General features: G+C 52.1%; 1 protein-coding gene across 2 annotated transcripts in view; it reads left to right on the top strand.

Moving 5' to 3' along the window:
• TNS1 (tensin 1) overlaps positions 1–21,264 on the top strand; it is a 224,337-nt gene that overhangs the window by 146,556 nt on the left and 56,517 nt on the right. For both annotated transcript variants that reach the window (XM_065880580.1, XM_065880582.1), the window contains 2 exons: positions 1,164–1,229; positions 2,360–2,476. In XM_065880580.1, the coding sequence (XP_065736652.1) occupies positions 1,164–1,229; positions 2,360–2,476 (183 nt within the window). The remainder of the gene's footprint in view (positions 1–1,163; positions 1,230–2,359; positions 2,477–21,264) is intronic.

Raw genomic sequence — 21,264 nt, 5'->3', positions numbered from 1 at the left:
TCCGGGAGCTGTCTCCCTTTGCTTCTTTCCTCGATCCGTTTAAGGTTTTATCTGTATTACATTCAGGCCCAGGACGTGTCCACATCCATCCACCCATCCACCCATCCATCCATCTGTCCATGTATAAGTCCACCAGCATCACTGTGTGTCTGTATGTGCCAAGCATGCGCTAGACCCTGGTGATACAAAGAGAAAGACGTCAAGCCCTACCCTCAGGGAGCTCAGAGTCTTATGGGAGAAAGACACAAACAGACATGATACTATGAAGTGATGCTTGCGGTGATGGAGATATACACAGGCATGATGGGTGCTCCAGGGAGCTGACACCACCCCTGCTGTAACTTCCCTTCCTGCAAGCAGTGAATGGTGATCTGTGTGCACACTGGGCTCAGGCAGAGATCAGAGCGTGGGGCTGGGGCTCTGAGGAGGAGAGCCTGATCCCCCAGTGTGGTCTGGCTCATGCAGGAGAAGGATGTTTCTATGATGAGCTTTCCCTGTACCGGAGCCAGGAGAGCAAAAGCAGAAGATGCTGTTATAATTGCAGAAGAGAATGTAAATGTCATCAGTCTTAACAAAGAAAGTAAGAGAATAGCTGACAAAATAAACGTAGAGCTGCGGAGAGGTGGGAGAAGGGAGGGGCCCAAACTTCCTCCTCCTCCATGGAGGGAATCAGGGCACCATCGGAAATGGACAGATCAAGAAATAGAGGCTTAACCGTCGTATTGAAAGGTTCAGAGGTAATCAGAAGGGTGAACTAATAATGATAACAGTAGTCATAGTAATAATAATAATAAACCAGATTTAAGAAGGGAGGTGGGAATACTATAAGTGATCCAAATTGTTCATCTTCATAGTGGTGAATCAGTGAAGATTATTTAAAACTGATATATCTAGAAATAGTGGCATAAAAACTGTCGCTATTATTTAGGGTCTTAGAGGTAACTGCTCGTAGAACAAGAAATAGAAATGCTAAGAAATGGTTACCTCAGACAGGTAAGACAGGGCTAGGGTGGGTAGGAGACTTAATGTCATTATGTATACTACTTATTATATTATCAACCATGTGTACATGTATTACTTTAAACTTTTCTAGAAGAAAACTTTTTGTAAAGTCCTCTTGGGAATCAGTTGCCCATTTTTGTTTTTCCTTCTCCTTTTTTCAGATGATCGATTTCCGGAATATGGCAAAGTTGAATTTGTGTTTTCTTATGGACCAGAGAAAATTCAAGGTAAAGGCCAAGTTAGAATCCATTGATTCATTCCCTTCCCGCCACTCTGCCGTGCCCCACCTCAACCATTTCCCCACTGATCTGCTCTACAAATATCAAGTTACCTGTGGTTGAGAGTCAGGCCAGCAGTAAAAGATCTGGGTATCATAGTGGACCCCCAGCTAAACATGAACCAGTGACTTAATCTCCGGATAATAAAAATAAAAAAGTAGACAGAGAGGCGCTGGGTTGGATAAACTATTCTGGCCCCATTAGGTCATCATCCTATTATATTCAGAGACTGAAGGCTATGGTGGCTAGAGGGAGTGGCCAAGGGGACTCTCAAAGGTGCTGGATGGACGATAAGTATTTATGAGAACTGAGGTGATTCAACCTGAAGATGAGAAGGCCAATTTAATAATAGCCTTTAAGCCGCTAGACTGGTTGTATGTGGGGACCAGTTGTTCTTCATCTTATTTGGGAACAGAATAGGAAGAGGTGAAGTCAGGTTACAGCAGAGGGACTCTGGGCAGACTAAAGAAAGGACTGCTGGGTCAGGAAGGTAACTCACCCAGAAGGCCTGACTCACATCCTGGGCTTTCTCTGGATGTGTAGGAGAGATTCTGCCTCTCTCCTCAGATTTCTGCCTGCAGTGGCAAGCATCTTAAGTGGAAGGGCAGGGGGATGGCTGGGATGACCTGTGTCCTCTCAACGTCAAGGCTGTGATTTGCCTGCTGTCCGTGACCCCGTGCGGCCCATCACAGGCCTCTCCTGCACTTCCCCCTGACTCCAGGGCCAGACTCTCTGGACTCTTGGCACTGCCCCAGGGGTTCCTGGGACACAGAAGAGAAAGAGGCAGCCACCCAGCCAGAGGGTCCCCCAGCTTTCTTCTAAAGGGTCTTTGTTGCTCAGTGCTGCTGTCCTCATTTACCCTTATGACCTGGTGTGAACCTTTTCAAGAATGCAAGAAACCAGACTCCTGGGTTCTCCATCCAACTTAAGCAAGTGGTCCTGCCTCGCCATGGTCAAGAAAATGAGAAATCCCTTAGGGAGCATCCTTAGGGAACTTGTTGGTTTCCTCTGTTTTTCCAGCTGCTGATCGGTTTTTTCTTTTCTCTTCACGGTTGTCTCCGCCTTTCCCATTTTCTAAGGCATGGAACACCTGGAGAACGGGCCAAGCGTGTCTGTGGACTATAACACCTCCGACCCCCTCATCCGCTGGGACTCCTATGACAACTTCAATGGGCATCAAGATGATGGCATGGAGGGTAGGTGGGACCAGTGGCTTCCAGCCCCTCTGCGACTGCACAGCCCCTGCTCACATGGCCTCGGCTCTCTCGGTTTGCTATGACACCATACTGGGTTCAAAGGGAGGGGAGGTGCAGAGGAGAGGTCCAAAGCACCTCTGAGAGCTCACAGTTCAGTGGGGGAAGGTAAAACAAAACAGGAATGAGCTAAAGAATGAAGCAAAAGAGCCATACAAGGGTGTATCCTTGGTGCCAAATGAGTCCCATAGGCAGTGAATGCTCTGAGATTGGCAGGGGATGGATTCTTGAGAGGTAGAGTGGTCTGGGAGGGCTCCTTGGAGGACGTGGCCTTGCGTGGAGCTTGAGATATCCTCCTGTGCTTAAAATACAGCGTTTGTTAGATTTCTTTTAACCCCGTTGTTGGATTTCTCCAGGCTCCCTGCCCGAGTTCTCTGGGGTCAGAGCACTGGGAAGGTAGACACAGCATTTAGGATCCACAAGCTTTCATCAACAGCCAGTCAAAATGTTTGTGAGCTGGAAACAAACTGGTCGGCTCCAAAATTTGAAAAGAAAGCATCAGAATTGAAATTAATATTTGTTTAATTTAGCAACAAAACCTAACATAATGTCAAATGGTCATCCACAGCTCAGTTCAACTCCTGAGAGTTACATATGCGTCCTGTTGATTTATGTGGTTGATTTATGAGTATGTGTGATGGGCTGCAGGGCGGGGCCTCTGAGAATGAGCGTGTCTGGAGCTCAGGAACTCTTGAGACGCCCTGTCTGGAGTTTGGCCACAGGCTTGTTACCCTGATTTGGTCCCAGGATCATGGAATGTGGAAGCTGGGAGGACCTCAGGACCGTTGGCCCATCCCCCATCAGTTTTCAGCTGGGGTAACTGAGACCTGCGTCCACCCCCCCGCCCAGAAGGAAGCATCTCTTGATCTACTCCCATGGCCAGGATATGTCCTTTCAAGGACACCAGCACCCAGCCTCTGTGCTGCTCCTCCCAGCTGAAGCTTGTCCTGGGGTGGGGACCCTGGGCCACGTGGCAGAGCTGGATTAGGTAGACCAGGGACCCTCACCCTGGTCTCCACCTCCAAGGTTTTGGATTTTTGACTCCACGCTGGAAGTCTTTTAGGCCTTTTCCTGTATAAAGATTCTCCCTCTGACCTTAGAGACACCAGAATGAGCGATGCAGTTCAGAGGGGGTGGGATGAGGGCGATGCTTAGGCTAGAATTTAGGGTTTGATGGGAGAAGTTCATGTGCAGTGTTGCAGTGGTACAAGTTTGTCCTCTCCCTACCTAGTTCCCGCACTTCTCCCCACCCCTCCAGGGGCCTAGACACTCCACCGGGGCCCTCCCTACTGTGCTGAGGCTGCCCCCCACCCTGCCCCCGCCAAAGCGCTCCGCTTCCTGCTCCAGCCACGTCCCCTTGTGCCCTGGAGCTGGGGAGAAGGCAGAGGATGAAATGAATCAGTCCTGAGGTACCGGTGGCTGCCAGCCTAATTCTTCATCGTTCTGGGGATGTTTGCATTTTTAACAAGAACACTTGGCAATTGGAAGGAATTTTCAATGTCTCTCCATCTCTCCCTGGTGTGGATTCAATGCGATGATAAATGTAAAAGCATTTAGTAAACTATAAAGTGCTAGGCAAACAAAAGGTAAAACAATTAAGGGGAAAGGAGGGGCTGCGGGAAGGATGGGGCTTGGGACACAGTCAGCCATGAGGGAAGGAAGCAGGCGGACTGATCAGGAGGCTGGGACCAGAGGCAGGGAAGGGGGAGGAAGGAAGGGGAGAGGGGGGCCCCGGGCTCCTCTCCCTCCCCCTTGCCCGCCCTCCTCTCTCCTCCGATCTGCTCTCCCAGGCAGAGGAATGGAACCAGTAGGATCTTTTGGCCAGTTAAAGGTCAGCTCGTCCCGTAGGGACAGAGGGGCTCCTGTCTGGAGGCTGAGACACTGGCCCTGCGCCCAAGGGTGGGAGGGGAAGGCAGCAGCTCACAGCCCTGCCGTCCTCTTCTCTTGCTGGCTGGCCCGGGCCCGGAGCTGGGCGGCTGGAGCGGTCACCCGGGCAGACCCAGCCTGTCCCGCTGTGTACTCCCCACTGTCACTGGGCTGCATCCCCCACAGGGACAGGAGAGTCAGTGGGGTGGCCCCGGGGCAGGAGCGGTGATGTTATCCTCACCCTGCTTCTCCTGGCTGGAGCACTTCTAAAAGGCTCTAGATTCTGGGGCCCAGAGGTAAATGCATTTTCTTCTGGCTAATTCTCTGGTTCACGAGAGGGAAGCCCGAGGCCTCTGTCTGTTCCCCTAGTTGCGGGCAAGTCACTGTGCTCCAGTTTCCACACGTGTTAGCTGGGATAAGGGCTCCTAATCCCCAAGACTCTGGGGTGCTCAGGAGATGGTCCACGCTGGAGCCTGGGCGGTGGTTTGGCCATTTGCTGGAGCTGCCCTCGGGCTGGGGGATGGCCTTGTGGGCTGCAATGTGGTGCCCGGGGAGGCCCTGGACCAGGAGAGGCAGGATGACCCTGAGGTGCTAGAGCGCTCGAGCACGTGTGCTTTAGAGCCCAACTGCCTGGTCCACACTGTGGAGTCTCCCGTCTGCAGCTGTGTGCCCTTGGTCAAATGATCACGCCTTCCTGTCGTCTTCATTTCTTTATCTGCAAACGGGATGGTGACGGTACTCACGTGATTGGGTTACTGTAGCAATTTTCATGAGAGGTAGTTTGTACTGGGGTTAGGACTGTGGCCTCTGGAGCCAAACTATCCGGGTTCATATCCTCTGCCAAGATGCCATCCTCCTGGGGCCTCCGTTGACTCTGTTGTAACATGGGGATTTGGTCGACAAATCATTTCGAGCACCTTTCGGGGAGCGGGAGCTGCAGAGGGGCGGCCTGCTGTGTTCCCTCGTGAGTCTCTGTCACGTCAGTAGTGACCACGATCTCAGGGGTCTGCTGACAGGGCTCGGGAGGAGGCCCCTTGGCCTTGGGAGCCAGCTCGGGCTTTGCCACGCGCCGGTCACGATGCCAAGCACTTGATAGCCTCCATCTCATCTAACACTTGCAGCCACGTTGTGAGGTGGGCACTGTTATTATGCCTGGATGGGGGACTGGGGCACAGAGGGGTTAAGTGACCTGCCCAAGGTAACCTCGCTAGTAAAGAGCAGATTTGACGTGGAACCCTGGTGCTAACTGCTATAGCGTCCTCAGCTGGCCGTCGTCCCCAAGGGTCTGTCCTGGGTGTCTGGTCCTGTGGCAGTACCTGGGTCCCGCTGAGCTTGGGTGAGGGTCTGCTCGCTCTGCCCCCCACTTCTCACCACTGGACAGTCCAGATCTCCCCTGCCCTGCCTCTCAGTATGGGCGGGGGGCTTATACGTGGTGAGGCACCGAGTGCAGTACCCTGTGGCAGGTACCCAGCAGGGCTGCGGTGCCGGGAACGGCTGAGGCACATCCCTGATGTCCCCCTGTCCCCGCCCCTCCCCCCCCCCACCATACACAGGAGGGGCTGCTCACGTAGGACTGCCTCTGGTGAGGGGCTGGCCTCTCAAAATACGGACAGGGTGGTGTATTGGAGGTGAGGTGAGGCCATTTCTGGAAGATGCCCGCCTCTGCTATTTCAGGCCCACCAGGGGCAGGTTTAGGAGGAGTGGGCCAGTCCCTCTGGAGTCCACCGGGTGACTCAGAGTGGTGGGCAGGGGCACCGAGCCCAGCTCTTGAGGACAAAGGTCATCTCTGGCCTGGGCCCCACCTCGGCTCTCCCTGAAGTGAGAGGCGGTCGGCGCTGGGGTCAGAGCTCCGCTCCTCTGGGAAGCCCTCCAGGTGACCCTGACTTTACCCTCCATGTCAGGAATCGCTCTGTGTTTAACCCCTTCCTCACCGCCTGCATCCCTACCCTCTGAACCCTCGTGCAGGTTTCCAGTTCAAGGCGTGCAGACCCGTGGCACTCAGCATGCTCTTCCTTCCCTTCAGGGTGTCCCCCGTCAATCTCAGCAGCAAAACGAAGGAAGAAAACATGTGGGGACTTCTGATCTCTGCAGGCCGGCCCCCCCAGATCACAGAGCCCATCTCACACCCTCCCGCTGTAGAGAGGAAACTGAGGCTCGAGAGGGGAAGGGACCTGTCAAAGAGGGGGACATCCCTACAAGTGGAACCCTCCTTTCATGATCTCAGCTCACCCTGTTGCAGCCCCATTACGTGATGACCATACCGCATGTAGGGAGGTCGGCGATCTAGCCCGGGGTCAGGAGATCAGAGTAAGGCTGGCGTGTGAATTCAGGTGTCAGCTCCAAATCCCTCCCACCCCTGGCTCCTCACCTTAGATGACGGGATGCTCACTGCCCCACAGGGTAGCCCATTTCCCTGGAGGATGGGGCCAGGAAGTCAAGCCAGAAATAGAAGGAGAGTGTGCCTCTGCGTGGTGGACCTAGGCTGCGGTGACCGTGGCTGCTTGGGACCATTTTGGCTCCCCTGCACTTAAGCCAGGAGGAGGGGGAGGTGATGAAAGGTGAAGAATCCAATGAAGAACCTTCTGAGCAGAGAAGTTTCCAGGCCTTGGGACAGGTGGCCGGGGAGCATAGGATGAGTGCCTGTCATTTCGGGGACTCCTTACTTTGGGAGCAGAACCCTGTCGTGAGCCTGATGACGAACAGACTGATGTCGTAGTCTGCTTGGGTGGCCACTGCAAAGTACCACAGACTGTTTGCCGTAAACAATAGACATTTATTTTCTCACAGCTCTGGAGGCCAGAAGTCTGAGATCAAGGTGTGGGCAGGGTTGGTTTCTCCTTGGCTTGTTGACGGCCGTCTCCTCTTTGTGTCTTCACATGGTCTTACCTCTGTGTGTGTCTGCGTCCTCACCTCCTCTTCCCTTAAGGACATCAGTCATATTGGATTAGGGCCGACCCTTATGATCTAATTTTAACTTAATCACCTCTTTAAAGGCCCTATCTCCAAGTACAGTCACATTCTGAGGTACTGGGGGTTAGGACTTCAACATATGAATTTTGGGAGTGGGGACACAATTCAGCCCATAACACCCAGGAAGGAGTTTTCTGGGTTGCCTGTAGTTGGATGCCTGGAGCCTTGGTCCTGAGTGAGGAGTAAGAGAAGGTCCAGGGTGGGTGGAGGGGAGAACAGTCTGGTCCCCCACCAGCCTCCTCCTCTCTGCCTTTCTCCAGTTCGGTCTGGAGCCTGCCAGCTCAGCGCTCTGGCTGGCACCACATTTCACAGCTTCCAGAAGCCCCGTTAGCTCTTTGGCCTGAGTAACGAAGCCCCATGCCCAGATCCCAGCTCCCTGTGGGTGGGAGCTGTCTCCAAATTCCTCCAGAGTGTTCCAGGGCAAGCCTTCCCGGAAGCAAGTGCGAGACCAAGGGGGTGTGGGCTGCCTTCTGGTTCTGAGAAGCCCACAGGTTGACCAGGCCTGAGTTATCTCATTGCCCACCCACTCCCCCCCACCTTTCCCCAACCTCCTTGGACACTGAGTTGATTAGAGTTTCTCAAGACTTAAAAGAGGACGGGGGAATAGGGGCTGAGGCTGGATAAAGCAGCAGATTGCTCAGAGCCAAAAGGAGTAATGAAAGGAGAAATGACAAGTCTGCTGGCCTGGCTGAAGGTGGCAAGGGGACTAATAACCACCCCCTGCAGGATGCCTGGCAGCCCTTCTTTTGTTTCTGTGGGCAGCCCCATCAGAGCCAGGGGCTGGTGACAAGGAGGCTTGGTTTTGTGCCCAAGCCTCTCACCCTCAGGCTCTGTGAGGAGAGGAATCCCCTTCCTTGGGGGAGAGATTCCAGCTCTGTAGGACACCCACCTCCTCTTCATGTTCTTTTTTTTTTTTTTTTTTTTTTTTTTTTTTGCGCTATGCGGGCCTCTCACTGCTGTGGCCTCTCCCGTTGCGGAGCACAGGCTCTGGACGCGCAGGCTCAGCAGCCATGGGTCACGGGCCCAGCCGCTCCGTGGCATGTGGGATCCTCCCGGACTGGGGCACGAACCCGCGTCCCCTGCATCGGCAGGCGGACTCTCAACCACTGCACCACCAGGGAAGCCCCTCTTCATGTTCTTTTGTCTGAGCTGGAGAAGAGCCTCCCTGATGGTAGCCAGGAGTCCCTAGCCTGTGGTAACTTCTCATGAGCTGGGCTTGTCCAAGGATTCTCTGATATTTTTTTCTTTTGAGAGAAAGGAAAGAGGAAGGGAGAGAGACACACAAACAGGCAGAGAGTGAGGAGGAGAAACAGGTGAGAGACATGGAGAGACAGACAGACTCAGACACACGCTGGCCTGGGAGGCAGGAGATTTGGATTTGGGTGTCCTTGGTAACTCCTTTTCTTTAGATCTTTTTTATTTCCTGTAAAATGAGGAAGTTGGAGTAGCAATTCTTTCCATTTCTTTGAGCTCATTACTCCTTTTTGTGACTTGTGAGGAGCTAAGATGGACTTAGCTTCCCTCTCTTGAGCTTGTAGTGGGGGGCAGCATTGCTCAGTGGCTGTATCAGTCAGGAGGGGCTTGGTTATGCTGCATAACAAACAGCCCCAAATTCTCAGTGGCTTAACCAACAAAAGTGTATTGCTTGCCCACGCTGCCTGTCCAGTGTGGATTGACAGGGGTCTTTGTTCATCTTACTTCCTCCAGGCTGATGGTGGCTTCATGGCATAGGTGCATCCACCACTGCTGCCGAAGTAGGCAGAGGACACTGTGACTTGCACACTGCTTCTGTCTGGACATGACACACTTTCCTTCTGCTCACATTTCATTGGCCAAAACCTGTCACGCATCCATGCTTAACTTCAGAGGGGGCAGGGAATTTGTGTGTGGAAGAAAGTAGAAATATCGTTGAACAGACTGATGTCTACTCTAGGGATTAAGACAGTGGAATTGAGAATCAGAAGATCTGGTTCCAAGCTCTGTGGTTTATAATTGTGTTCCTTGATCAGGTCACTTTGCCTCTCTGATGCCTTACCTGTAAAATCAGTACAATAACAGTACTTCCCTTCCAGGATTGTTGTTAAGGCTCACTGAGGTAACGTATGTGCGATGTGAAAAGTAAGTGCCTGGTGTGTACTATGCTGGCAATAATTTGTGTCTATTATTATTATTATTGAAGTGCTGGAGGAAAGAAGGTAGAGGTGTGATCTTGAATGTATACAAGCCCTCTGTTCTTAAGAAAAAAACCCATATTCTCCTGGTCCCTCTACTCTCTGGGAACTGTCTGTAGCTGGTTCTGTTCTGGGAGCCCCACTCTTGGAAGTCAGGAGACTTGCCTCTGACACCAACTTGCTGTGCGACTTTGGAAAAGTTACTTTCCCTCTCTGGCTCTCAGTTTTCCTTATCAGTGAATTGAGGGGAGTTGATTTGCAAGGAAACTTCCAGCTCTACAACCCTAATGATGACAGTGATGATGACAAAGGTAATGACTAGATGATAGCTAGCCTTGTGTTCTTACCCTGTATATGTTCTCTTGGTTACTCCTCCCCAAATGCCTATAGGTGGCTACTGTTTTGTAACCATTAGGCTGACCAAGCAGAACTTGTTAGGATGTGGTTTTAAAGCTTCCCCTGCGCCCGAATGACATTAGGGTGAGTCCCGTGCCTTTTCTGGTCACACTTAGGTAATGTTATACAAGAGCCTCTGGGCAGTAATAAAGACGCCCAGAGTGAACTTGGTGAAGTTGGTGCTTCATGCAGAATTAGTTCTTCCCCCTTGTCTGCCCCTACCTTGCTTCAGCTGTGGATGGGAGGGGGTGGGGGTCGTTTCTGTAGGTTTTCTCTCTGTTTCCCTGACTGATGGGAAGAGAGGAAGGAGAGAAAGGATGGGAACATTTTTACTTGCCTGCACCCCTGTTAGGTGGAGACACAGGCACGGATGATATGACATCTGAGCTCTTTGACAGTGGAAGGTTCCGGGTGACTGTTTCCTCCTGCAGCTGTTTTGGAGCGCATCCCCCCACCTTGAACTCCCCAAGAGTCTCTTCTCACTGTTTCCTTCGGGTGGGTGACTGCAGATCTGTCAGAGGCTCACCCTTTCCTCGGCCCGAGCATCCCTCGCTCCCTCCACCTCCTCCTGTGGAGGTGTTTCAGCCCTCCAGGTGGCCCTCTAGGACAGGATCTGAGGCAGCCCTGGGCTGGATCTCTCCCCTTGGCCCACAGGAGCCCTAAGGCGCCCTTGGGCTCAGCAAAGCTTGGGACTGAGGTGGCCAGTGCAGCCGCTGTCTCTGTTCCCTGGCTGGCCTCTCACCGTGTGGACTTCCAGGCCTGAGCTAGGCCCGGCTCTCACGTTTTCCAGCCCCAGCGGACTGGAGTTGAGCTGAGCAGACTCACCGAGGTGAGGGGAAAGCCCCTCCCTGGCAGGTGGCACTTGCAGCAAAACAACAGTCTTCTCTCCGGGATTCCTCTCAGAATCACTCACTTTCTGACCCTTTCACTCCCTTGACATGGATGTGTGTGGGGGGGCAGTTCAGAGCCACAAAACAGCTTTCAGCCATCACTGTCTTAAAAATTTTTTTTAATAGCGAATATTACATATTCCCAATATAATATAATGAAGTGATATTACATTGATATAATTTAATATCATAGCTTCACCTATTTAAAGAGTAGAATTCAGTAGGTTTTAGTATATTTAGGGTGGTACAACCCTCACCATAATCTAGTTTTAGAACATTATCACCCCCCTCGAAGAAACTTCATACTCATTAGCAGTCACCCCCCACATCTTTACCCACCCCCAGCCCTAGTCTGCCTTCTGTCTCTATAGATTTGTCTGTTCTGCATATTTCATGTGAACAGAATTACACAGTATGTGGCCTTTTGTGGCCGCCTTTCACTCAGCGTGATGTCTTCAGGGTTCATCCAGTGTGCAGTGTGTATAGTTCATTTCGATTTGCTTTGTAATATTCCATCGTATGGCCATACCACATTTTGTTTATACACACATCAGTGGATGAGTATTTGCACTGTTTCCACTTTTTGGCTGTTATGAAGAATGCCGCTATGGGCATTCATGTATACGTTTTTGCATGGACTTATGTTTTCATTTCTCTTGGGTAGATACCTATGAGTGGAATTGCTGGGTCATATAGTAACTCAATATTTAATCATTTGAGGAGCTGTCAGACTGTTTTCCAAAGTGACTGCACCATCTTACATTCCTACCAGCCAGTGTATGAGGATTACAGTATCTCCACATCCTCACCAACACTTGTAATTTTCTATCTTTGGGATTCTAGCCATCCTGGTGGGTATAAAGTGGTATTTTATTATGGTTTTGATTTGCCTTTCCCTAGTAATTAATGATGTTAAACATCTTTGTTAACTGGCTATCTTCTTTAAAGGAACATCTATTCACAACCTCTGCACATACTTAAAGTTAGATTTTTTGTTTTTTTGTTATTAAGTTATAAGAGTTTTTTACATATTTTGGAAATGTGTCCCTTATTAGATATATGATTTGCAAATATTTTCTCCTATCCAGTGGGTTGACTTTTCACTTTCTTGATGTCAGTCATCCCTTTTTACAAAGCCCTGCCTTACTTTTGGAACATGGCATTCATTTTCCTGGGGCCTCTGTCACAACTGAGACCCAGATAGTTCCACATACACCTGGTTATGAGTGTTCCCATTTTACAGGAGAGAAAACTGCAGCAATCACAGAGAGCTTAGGGACCTTGTTCAGATAATACCCTTAGTAAATGGTGAAGGCAGGATTTGGACGGGAATGGGTGGGGGTCTGGAGCCGGTCAGGGATACTGCTTCCTATCATTCTGTGACCTTGATCTGAAAGATGATATATCTATAGCCTGAAATGCTTTAGGCTGCTTTGTCTGATCTCTTTCCAGCCCTGGAACTGGTGCCTCGACTGGTCTGGAACACCTGCCCCATTACACAGAGAGGGAGGCCAGGTTCCAGGTCCCTGGATGTCAGAGCAGCACCAAAGCTCACGAGTTCTGCCTCCGGGCTGCCTCAGCCACCTGCACGGCCCCGTTTCCCTTCATCTCCCAGGACGAGGCAGGGTGGGGAAGGGTAGCAGAAGGCGGCCCTTTTGGAGGCAGTCAGTGGGGACAACAGCCCTTGTGCCCACCCTGGAAGAACACCTGAGCACCACGGTGAATGTTTACCCTTGACGTGGTCCCAAATTATTCAGGAAAAGCGTCCAAGGATCCTGAGTGATACATCTGCCCCTTGAGCAGAGGGTTTTAGGGGGTGATTTTCTAAGCACAGGTGCTAACAGCCTGATTTTTTTTTTTTTTTTAGTCATGCTGCACGGCTTGTGGGATCTCAGTTCCCTGACCAGGGATTGAACCCAGGCCACGGCAGTGAAAGCGCCAAATCCTAACCGCTAGACCACCGGGGAACTCCCCCCCGAGAGGCTGATTTTTGTTGGGAAATCCTACTGGCTGCTGGAGGGGGCGGCCCTTCCGCTCTGGTCAGGGTTGAGGGGTGGGGGCGGTAAGGGCAGGGAGGGAGAAATTCAAAGCTGTTACTGAAAGCTTCAGCTTCTGTCCCTGTTCTATCACATCCTATAGTTCAAAGAGCTGGAGCTTAGACTGCAGCAGGAGGGGTTTGAACTAGCCACCTGGAAAAACTTCCCGACTGTGAAAGGGTAGATCAACTGTGGCAGGGAGGCTGGGCCTTTGTCCTCTTGGCCCGCTTGGGCAGAGATGTTGAGAAACAAGGGAAATGGGTCTCAGTGTGGGGTGGTCTACATAGAGACAGTGGCACAGGCAGGGTTGGGATGACTTCTTGAGGAGGATCTGGGTTTCTACTTTCCCAAGAGGGAGTCCTCTCCTGACCTGCTGGAATAATCAGAGTGCCGAGAATTTAAATGTAGGATCGGTCTGACCTTGTGGATAGAGACGACGACTCCACTGCCCCGGCACCTGCCGGCCACCTGCTTAGCGCTGTTCCTGGTGGGGTGGGGTGGGGCTTGTGCTGACACCCTTGGACCCTTAGCTGGCCCTGCTCTGTGAGGCAGCTGGCAGGCTTGAAGAGCAGTGTCTGCCCGTGGAACATTCAGTAAACCAATACCCTCCTGACTGAATGTGCCTTTGGTCCTCCGTAATCTCTGCCATCAGGTGGAGGTTGGAAGGCCGGAGCCACACTCGGAGCAGACGCAGAGCTCTTGGCCAGGGGCCTGAGCGGCACGTCTGCCCTCTTGCTGTGCTCAAATATCAAGCTCCAGGCCGGGGAAGAGGAGAACGTGCAGTCTTTCCCCCTCAACCACCCTCCCTGCTTCCGCTCCTGCCAGACGTGCAGACAAGTGCAAGTTAGCTGGGCTCGGCGAGACCCCAAGATACGGGCTCTAACCACGTCCAAGAAAAGAAATACAAGCTTCCATTGATCAAATATTTTTGGGGACCCAACTAAAGCTGTTTTTCACCCATCACTCCCTTGCTCCCTCCCCTCCTTCTTCCTTCCCTCCCTTCCTTTTCTCTCTCCTTTCTTTCCCAAATGCTTATAGATCACCTACTAGATGGTGGGCCCTAGGCTAGCCCTGGTGCTGTAGAAAGTCCTGCAGACAAGGGCAGGGAGGGGGTGCGTCCAGATCAGACAAGTGCACCATCCACCACGACCCACAGCCAAATGGAGAAGGATCTTGGCCAAGAGCCAGGCTTCTCAGGAGAGAAGAAGCTTCTGGGATGGTGGTGATCAGAGGTGGGTGACTTTGCAGAGGGGCTGCATGTGTCCTGGGCCTGGGAGGGTAGATGGCAGTGAAAACAGAATTGCTTTTCAGATCTAGAAGTGGTATAACAACATTGCTTGAAGTCTAGAAAGTAGAGGGAAAGAAAGCAATCAAATCGCTCTGGCCTCCTTCTCACCACTGCCCCCCCCGTCCCATGGTGGGCTGGGTAGGATGTCAGTGGAAAGCAGGAGTTGGTGAAGGTGGGAATGTTGGGGAAGGCGGAGGGAGGGTGAGGGGAGCCCCAAGGGAACCATATTTATGGGGTCCAGGAGGGGAGGACAAACCAGGAGATTAAGAGGAAAGACAGCACACAAAATCCTGCAGTGGATGCGTCCCTGGATCCCAGATCTGTTGCCCGGTGGATGTGACTGAGTGATGGGTACTAAGAGAGAATGGAGCTGGTGAGAGTCGTCTTTCTGTATTCTTCTGGATTATTCCTTGTTGGACCTGTTCAGGCCCTGGGTGCTTCTCCCTGCCTTTGGAGGCTGTGCCTGGCCCTCTTTCTCCTCGTCTGGGCCAGTTGGCCTGGAGCTGGCTCATAGGTGCTAGCTGAGGCTGCTTTGCTTCTTGGCAAAGTTTAACTCCTTCACTAATGGTGCTGGCCTTCGGGCCCATCTCTCCACCAGCCTTTGAGAGGCAGCGCCCTCCCTGGAGCTTGTCTGCGTCTTTCCCATTCCTTCTGCCTACTAGCTGGTGCGCTTCTCTTCAGGCGACAGAGCCCGTCCCTTTTGGTCCACTCTCCCAGGCCCTGCTTCCTGTCCAATGGAGACCATTTATGGGAAAAGGTTTCAGTGGGCCTGGGATCTGGAGGATGATCCGTCCTCTCTTCTTTCATGGTTCCCCTCCCTCTACTTCCCCAGCTGCTCATGGGTGATTCACCCCCGTATATCTCTTTCTTCTCTATGCTCCTCCCCCTGCCAAGAGACCTTCTGAAATCCTGACAAAGTCGCTGAACTCACATACCTTCAGTAATAGGCAGCCTCCATTGAGGTTGAGGACAGTATCTTAGAGTGGCCCGAGAAGAGACAAAAGCCACATCCTCGGGAGGCAGTAGAGGCACCATAGTGGTTAAAAGCCTGGGCTCGGGACTCAGGCTGCCTGGGGTCAAGCCCCAGCTCTGCCTCCTGCCCGCTGTTGACCCTGGGTAAATCATTTAGCCTTTCTGAGCCTTAGCGTTCTCCCCGGTAAAATGGGGACAAAGATACAGCTCTCCTATAGGCTGAGAATGAAGTGAGATAACGGATGGGTGCCTAGCTCTGTGCCTATTCCATAGTAAGTCATCAGTTATGTTAGTTGTTACCGATACCACCACCTGACCTTGGGTGGTGCTTTAGGCAGTGCTTCCCTGAGTGCCAGTTTTGACCATCCCCGTTGTTGAACTGGACTTTGAACCCTGGCCTCTGGCTGCAGGTCTGTATTCTTCCTACTGAACCTTTCCCCTGGCATCATGCAAATGCCAGGCTCCACTCCTGTGTGAGCCGCTCCCTCTGCTCAGGGGTTGGGCCGTTTGCAGAGGTCCCTCAGACAGTTGGGGGCAGAGCAGGCCTAGCTCCCAGGGTCTTTCCAGGGTCCTAACCTCCACGGCACTGTTCATCAGTGATGGCCAGGCTGTGGGCCATGGTGATTGCTGGAGCAGTCATAAAGCTGCTTCTTTCTCCTCCATTTGAGAAAACATATCAGGATGCAGGAGAGTGAAAATGATGTGATTATAGGTGTAACCTTGAATCCACTGTATTGAAGAAGAAGAAAAAAACAAAAAGCCAAATCATTTGTGTTCTTTGGTATGTGGACTGTCTGCATTAACATTCATTTATTCAGTCAACAAATATTTATTGAGTATCTACTGTGTGTCACTATTTAGTTGCTGAGGGTACAGTAGTGAACAAAACAAAGATCCTTGCCCTTGTCATGATTGTGTTCTAGTGGGAGAAGACAGACAATAAAACATTTTTTAAACAGACATTATGAGTACATTTGACCCGCGAATAACACAGATCTGAACTGTGCAGGCCCACTTTTACACAGTTTTTTTTTTTTCCAATAAATACCTGTATTTTTATTTATGGATCTTTGTGGGGAAAAGTTTGTGTTCAGTTAGAGATCACAATATGTGGAATCAAAAGAACTAGGGTTTGAGTCCTGATTCTATCCAAACTATTTCAGCTTCCTGCCCTTGGGTGAGTCATTTATCAATTCTTTTGTTTTGGGGGCAGAGAAAGCAGTATGTGGATTTTTCAGTGTGAGGATGTGGGTGGTGAGTGGGTAGGGGCGGGTGGGTCAGTGCCCCTAACCCTGGCATTGTTCAAGGGTCAGCTGTAAGTGAGAGAGCATCTTAGAAGGTGATAAATACTCTGGGAAAAAAATATCACAGAGTAAGGGTGATTGGGAGTTGTTGGTGATGGGCATCGAGCGGTGAGTTGAAATTTTTTAAAAAGCTGGTCAGGACTTCCCTGGTGGCGCAGTGGTTAAGAATCCACCTGCCAATGCAGGGGACATGGGTTCAAGCCCTGGTCCGGGAAGATCCCACATGCCATGGAGCAACTAAGCCTGTGTGCCACAACTACTGAGCCTGCGCTCTAGAGCCCACGTGCCACAACTCCTGAAGCCCATGTGCCACAACCACTGAAGCCCATGCGCCTAGAACCCATACTCTGCAACAAGAGAAGCCACCGCAGTGAGAAGGCTGTGCACCACAATGAAGAGTAGCCCCCGCTTGCTGCAACTAGAGAAAGCCCGTGAGCAGCAATGAAGACCCAACAGCCGAAAAAAAAAAAAATTGCTGGTCAGCCTAAGCTTCACTGAGGCGGGGGCATATGAACAAAGAATTGAAGGAAGTGAGGGAGTCAGCCAAGCAAATCGCCGAGGAAGAGCATTCCAGGCAGGGGGAATAGCAAGTGCAAAGGTCCTGAGGCAGGAGCCCACCTAGGATGTTTGAGAAGCAGCAAAGGGGCCAATGTGACTGCAATGAAGGTTGTAATAGGAGATGAGGTTAGAGGTAATGGGGACCAGATCATTTAGGGTCGGTAACCACCGTAAGGATCTGGCTTGTACCTGAGCAGTTTCATCTAATGACGAAGCATGGAGATCTTTTCATAGTAACAAATAATAACAAAGAGCCTTCTCACTTTTTTCAAATAATTTTCAAACAAATAATAACAGAGCCTTCTCATTTTTTTCAGCTGCATGACATTCCACTGTACAAAGGTTCTGTGTTTTATTTAACTAGTATTTTATTTAACTGTATTTAAGTAACATGGACATTTAGGTTGTTTCTAATCTTTTGCTGTTTTCAAAAATTCTGCAATGAGTAACGTTTTTATTTGTGCAAGTCTGTCTGTAGGACAAATTTCTAGAAGTGGAATTGCTGGATGGAAGAATATATGCATATATAATTTTTTTTTTTTTTTGCGGTACGCGGGCCTCTCACTGTTGTGGCCTCTCCCGTTGCGGAGCACAGGCTCCAGACGCACAGGCCCAGCGGCCATGGCTCACGGGCCCAGCTGCTCTGCGGCACGTGGGATCTTCCCGGACCGGGGCACGAACCCGTGTCCCCTGCATCGGCAGGCGGACTCTCAACCACTGCGCCACCAGGGAAGCCCGTATAATTTTGATAGCATCATACTGGCCTCCAGAAGGGTTGTATTAATTGGCACTCCCAACCAGCAATTTGATTAGGCACTGGGAGAAAATCTATATCTCCCTTCTCTATACACCCTGCACATGTGAGGTTCTATTAGGTGCCCATTATTTCCTTTACTCCTCATGACCCTCCTGTGAGCTGAGTACTCTTGCTCCTATTTCACAGATGAGGAAACAGGCACAGAGAGGTTAAGTAACCTCCCGGTGTTTACACAGCCGGGAAGACGTAGAGCTGGGATTCTGATGCCCACCATTCCTCACCATGGCTTCACGAGGGCAGGAGTTTGAGGCACCCTGCCTCCTGTCCCTCTGCCCCCTCTGCCCCACGCGAGTGGGCATGTGGACCTGACCCTGCTGTGCCTGCATTTCGGAGACCCTTGCAGGCCGGTGGAAGGGTGGGAAGAGGCCAACCCGAGGGACCTGGAATCGCACTGGGTGAGCTGGCTAACCCTGGCCTCTCCTTCTGTCCCTCCCATTGTCAGCCCCGGTGGTGAGACCTGGGAGGCTGCGATCTAGCTAATTCTGCTCCAGGTGGGGAGCTCCCCACCGCGTCTGCTGGGTCAGCCTGCTCCAGGGATTGGGTTTCAGCATTTCACTGATGAAAATAAATCAGCCTCTTTATTGCCCTGCATGGCCCTCGGAACCTCTGCAGCCTGGCGTGTATTTCCAGACTTTCTGTAAGTCACTGTTTCTGTTCTAGCCCCCAGGGGCTCTGTGTCTGCTGCAGAAATAGCCTTGGACGAGTTTGGAGCCTGGAGCCACCCAGGCAAGACCAAGCAGGAGAGGAGCATCAGGTCCACAGAGACAATGCCAGGTTGAGCATCTTCTCTGTGTTGGATCCTTGAGCATCTAGAGTTGGCCAGGTGTTCAGAGACCATCTATCTGGTTGTACTCTCCCATTGCATAGAGGAGTAAACTGAGGCCTGTCCACAATCACTCCTTAGTACTCTGGCCCTTTGACCGCCCCCCGCCCCCCGAGTCTACTGCTGTTGCTGCCAGACAACACTTTCTCTAGGTCTGTGTACTGTGCAGTGGCCAGTTAGGGATTGGAGAGCAGAGTTGGAGAGAGTAAGTTTTAGCTGCAGCAGGCGGGGTGGGGGTCTGACTTCCAGGAAAGCTGTCTTGCTTTTGAGGCACATGAGAAAGGGGAGCTGGTGGCAGGACTGGATTTTCTTGAGGTTGAGGAGAATCCTCCACCCCACACACCTGTCCAGATAGGGTGAGTGACCACGGTGCATGAACGTGAAAGAACAGGCAGTGTCTAGAGGGTTCTGACAAAGGCCCAGCAGGTTCTGCATGCAAAGGGGCCTTGGGAGCCTTGCCAAACTCCCCCTTCTCCTGCCCTTCTTTTTTTTCTGCTCAAGCATTATTTGCACCTGCAAGACTCTCCTGCAGGGACACGGGGCATCCTGCCTCAGATGGCAGGCCAGCTGGACTGCCCTCCCACCCTCCAGGGCCAGGGCCTGGTCCAGCCCCAGCCGGCTTATCCAGGCTGCCGGTGGGGCCCTCTGGTTCTGGAAAGCAGTGCAGAGCTGTCAGTGGTTGGGAGCCAGGAGCTGCTGGCGGCCTTTCTCATCCTTTCTCATCGCGGACATGTCTTTACATCCTTGCGGCTAGTCAGTGCCCCGGTGCTCCTTGCAGCTAGTCAGCGCCCCGGTGCTCACTGGAGACTTTCGCCTGGCGTTGCTTCAATTGCTTAAAAAACCGTCAGCCGCAAAGCGTTCCTCAGCGTTTGCTCTCCTTCTCCAGGGGCAGTGAGATCAGATTTTGATATGAAGGCTCAAAGCTTCTCAGATCTTTCCTGCTTCCTTTCCGCCTCTCCGTCCCGCTTTTTCTGCACACTGCTTAACAGCCTTCAAGGGCCAGGCGGGCGCTCTTCACAAGGTTAGAAAGAGGCCTGGGCTGGTTCCCTGTCTCCTGTCTCCTGTCCAGGCCTGTGCCCCGTGGTGCTGTAGCTCCTGTGGATCAACAGGGTCACTCCCAGCTCGTCCCCCTGCAGCAGGGCCTTCCGGCTTCTGGCCCACACCTGCCTATGTGTGCGAGCTTGCACGCGAGTGCCGGGAGACCCCCACGGAGACGCCTACCTGAGCCTCATTATACTCATGCATACAGAGGGACCCGTTTGGGAAAGGAAGCAGAGACCACCCAGATCCCACACCCATCCCCATCCCCACACCCACTCAGAACAGAACCACAGAGAGCCCTCTGCAAACGCCTATCACTCGTGCACAGAACCCCGCAGACCCCTCGCCCCCCGCATACCCCACAGAGTGAAGGGAGCTGTCGTTATGAAGCACGGCCAGTCTGGTAACCAGTACTTAGGTGAGGTACTTAGTGGGCCTGTTGAGCACCACTGACATGGGATCGACCTTAAGTGCAAAGACGGGTTCATTGTGTGAGTGGTGGACCAGCTCTGAGGCAGTTCCCTACAAGTTTCCAGAAATGCTTTGAACCCTGGCAGCATCATTAGGATACAGGCATACAAATTCCCAGGGACCACTTTGATGGGGACAGCACTCATTTGGATGGTGGGGTTTGGGCGGGTTGTTCTAAACCAACATTGTGATTTGATTGTTACCCTCCACTCCCTTCGTCCCGTGGGGTGCTCCAAGCTCTCATCCTTTGCCCGTCCCTCTCCTTCTTCCTTCCTCCTTCCTCTCTGGGAAGTAGAAAGAACTTGAGCATCAGTGAGACTGGCAATGTGAACTTGATCAAGCCACAGCCTCTAAGCCTCGGTCTCTTTTTCAGGGATCTACCTTGAAGGGCAGTTGTGGAAGCAAAGGAGAGAACATCCATTAATGTGCAAGCACATAGTTAAAAGGCACCCTCCCCGTTCCGTTGTGCTGTCTCATTCTTCCTGGCTCCCCAAGCCCACGGCCCCTCTCCCCACTCTCCCTCCATCCTTCCCAAGTGAGGACTGCTACTGAAGTGGTGTCCAGGCCCCGGGGGGGGGGGGGTGGCAATCCGAGTAGGGAGAGGCAGGAGGGAGGTGAGTGGATCTACCCTGACCCTTGCCCAGCTCAGCCATCTGCCTGGGAGTTGGCGATTCCCTTCCTGGGTGATCCTCTGGAGCGGAGGCTCCTGCCCAACTCTCAGGGAACAGGCTCCTGAGCCTGGCCCTGTCCACTGCCTTCCTGAGGTACCACGTGGAGACCCTGGAAGGCTGGGGCCGTGCGAGGGGGGCCCTGAGCTCTGGGTCAGCCTGCCTTCCCTCTGTGCTGGGCTGGGAGGTGGGGAGGAGGTCCTGCGGGGGTCTGTGACTTGTTTCTATGTCACATCCTGCGCCACACCCAGCCCAGGCAGTGGCCTTTCCTCAGGGTCCTCCCTCGCCCCCCCCCCAGACCTTTCACACCTTGAGCCTTGGGACGCCAGGCCTTTCTCCTCCTCCCTGTGTTCTGCTTAGAACCAGAAGTTTGAGAGTGCAAAGCTCATCTTGCTCTTTTCTCTCATTTTACCACTTTGGAAACTGAGGCCCAGGAAATGACTTGGCCAAGGTCACAAGG

Source organism: Phocoena phocoena, chromosome 7 (assembly GCF_963924675.1).
Source record: "Phocoena phocoena chromosome 7, mPhoPho1.1, whole genome shotgun sequence".
NCBI lineage: Eukaryota > Metazoa > Chordata > Mammalia > Artiodactyla > Phocoenidae > Phocoena > Phocoena phocoena.
Note: the sequence above shows the minus strand (reverse complement) of the source record. Positions and strands in the feature narration are given on the sequence as shown.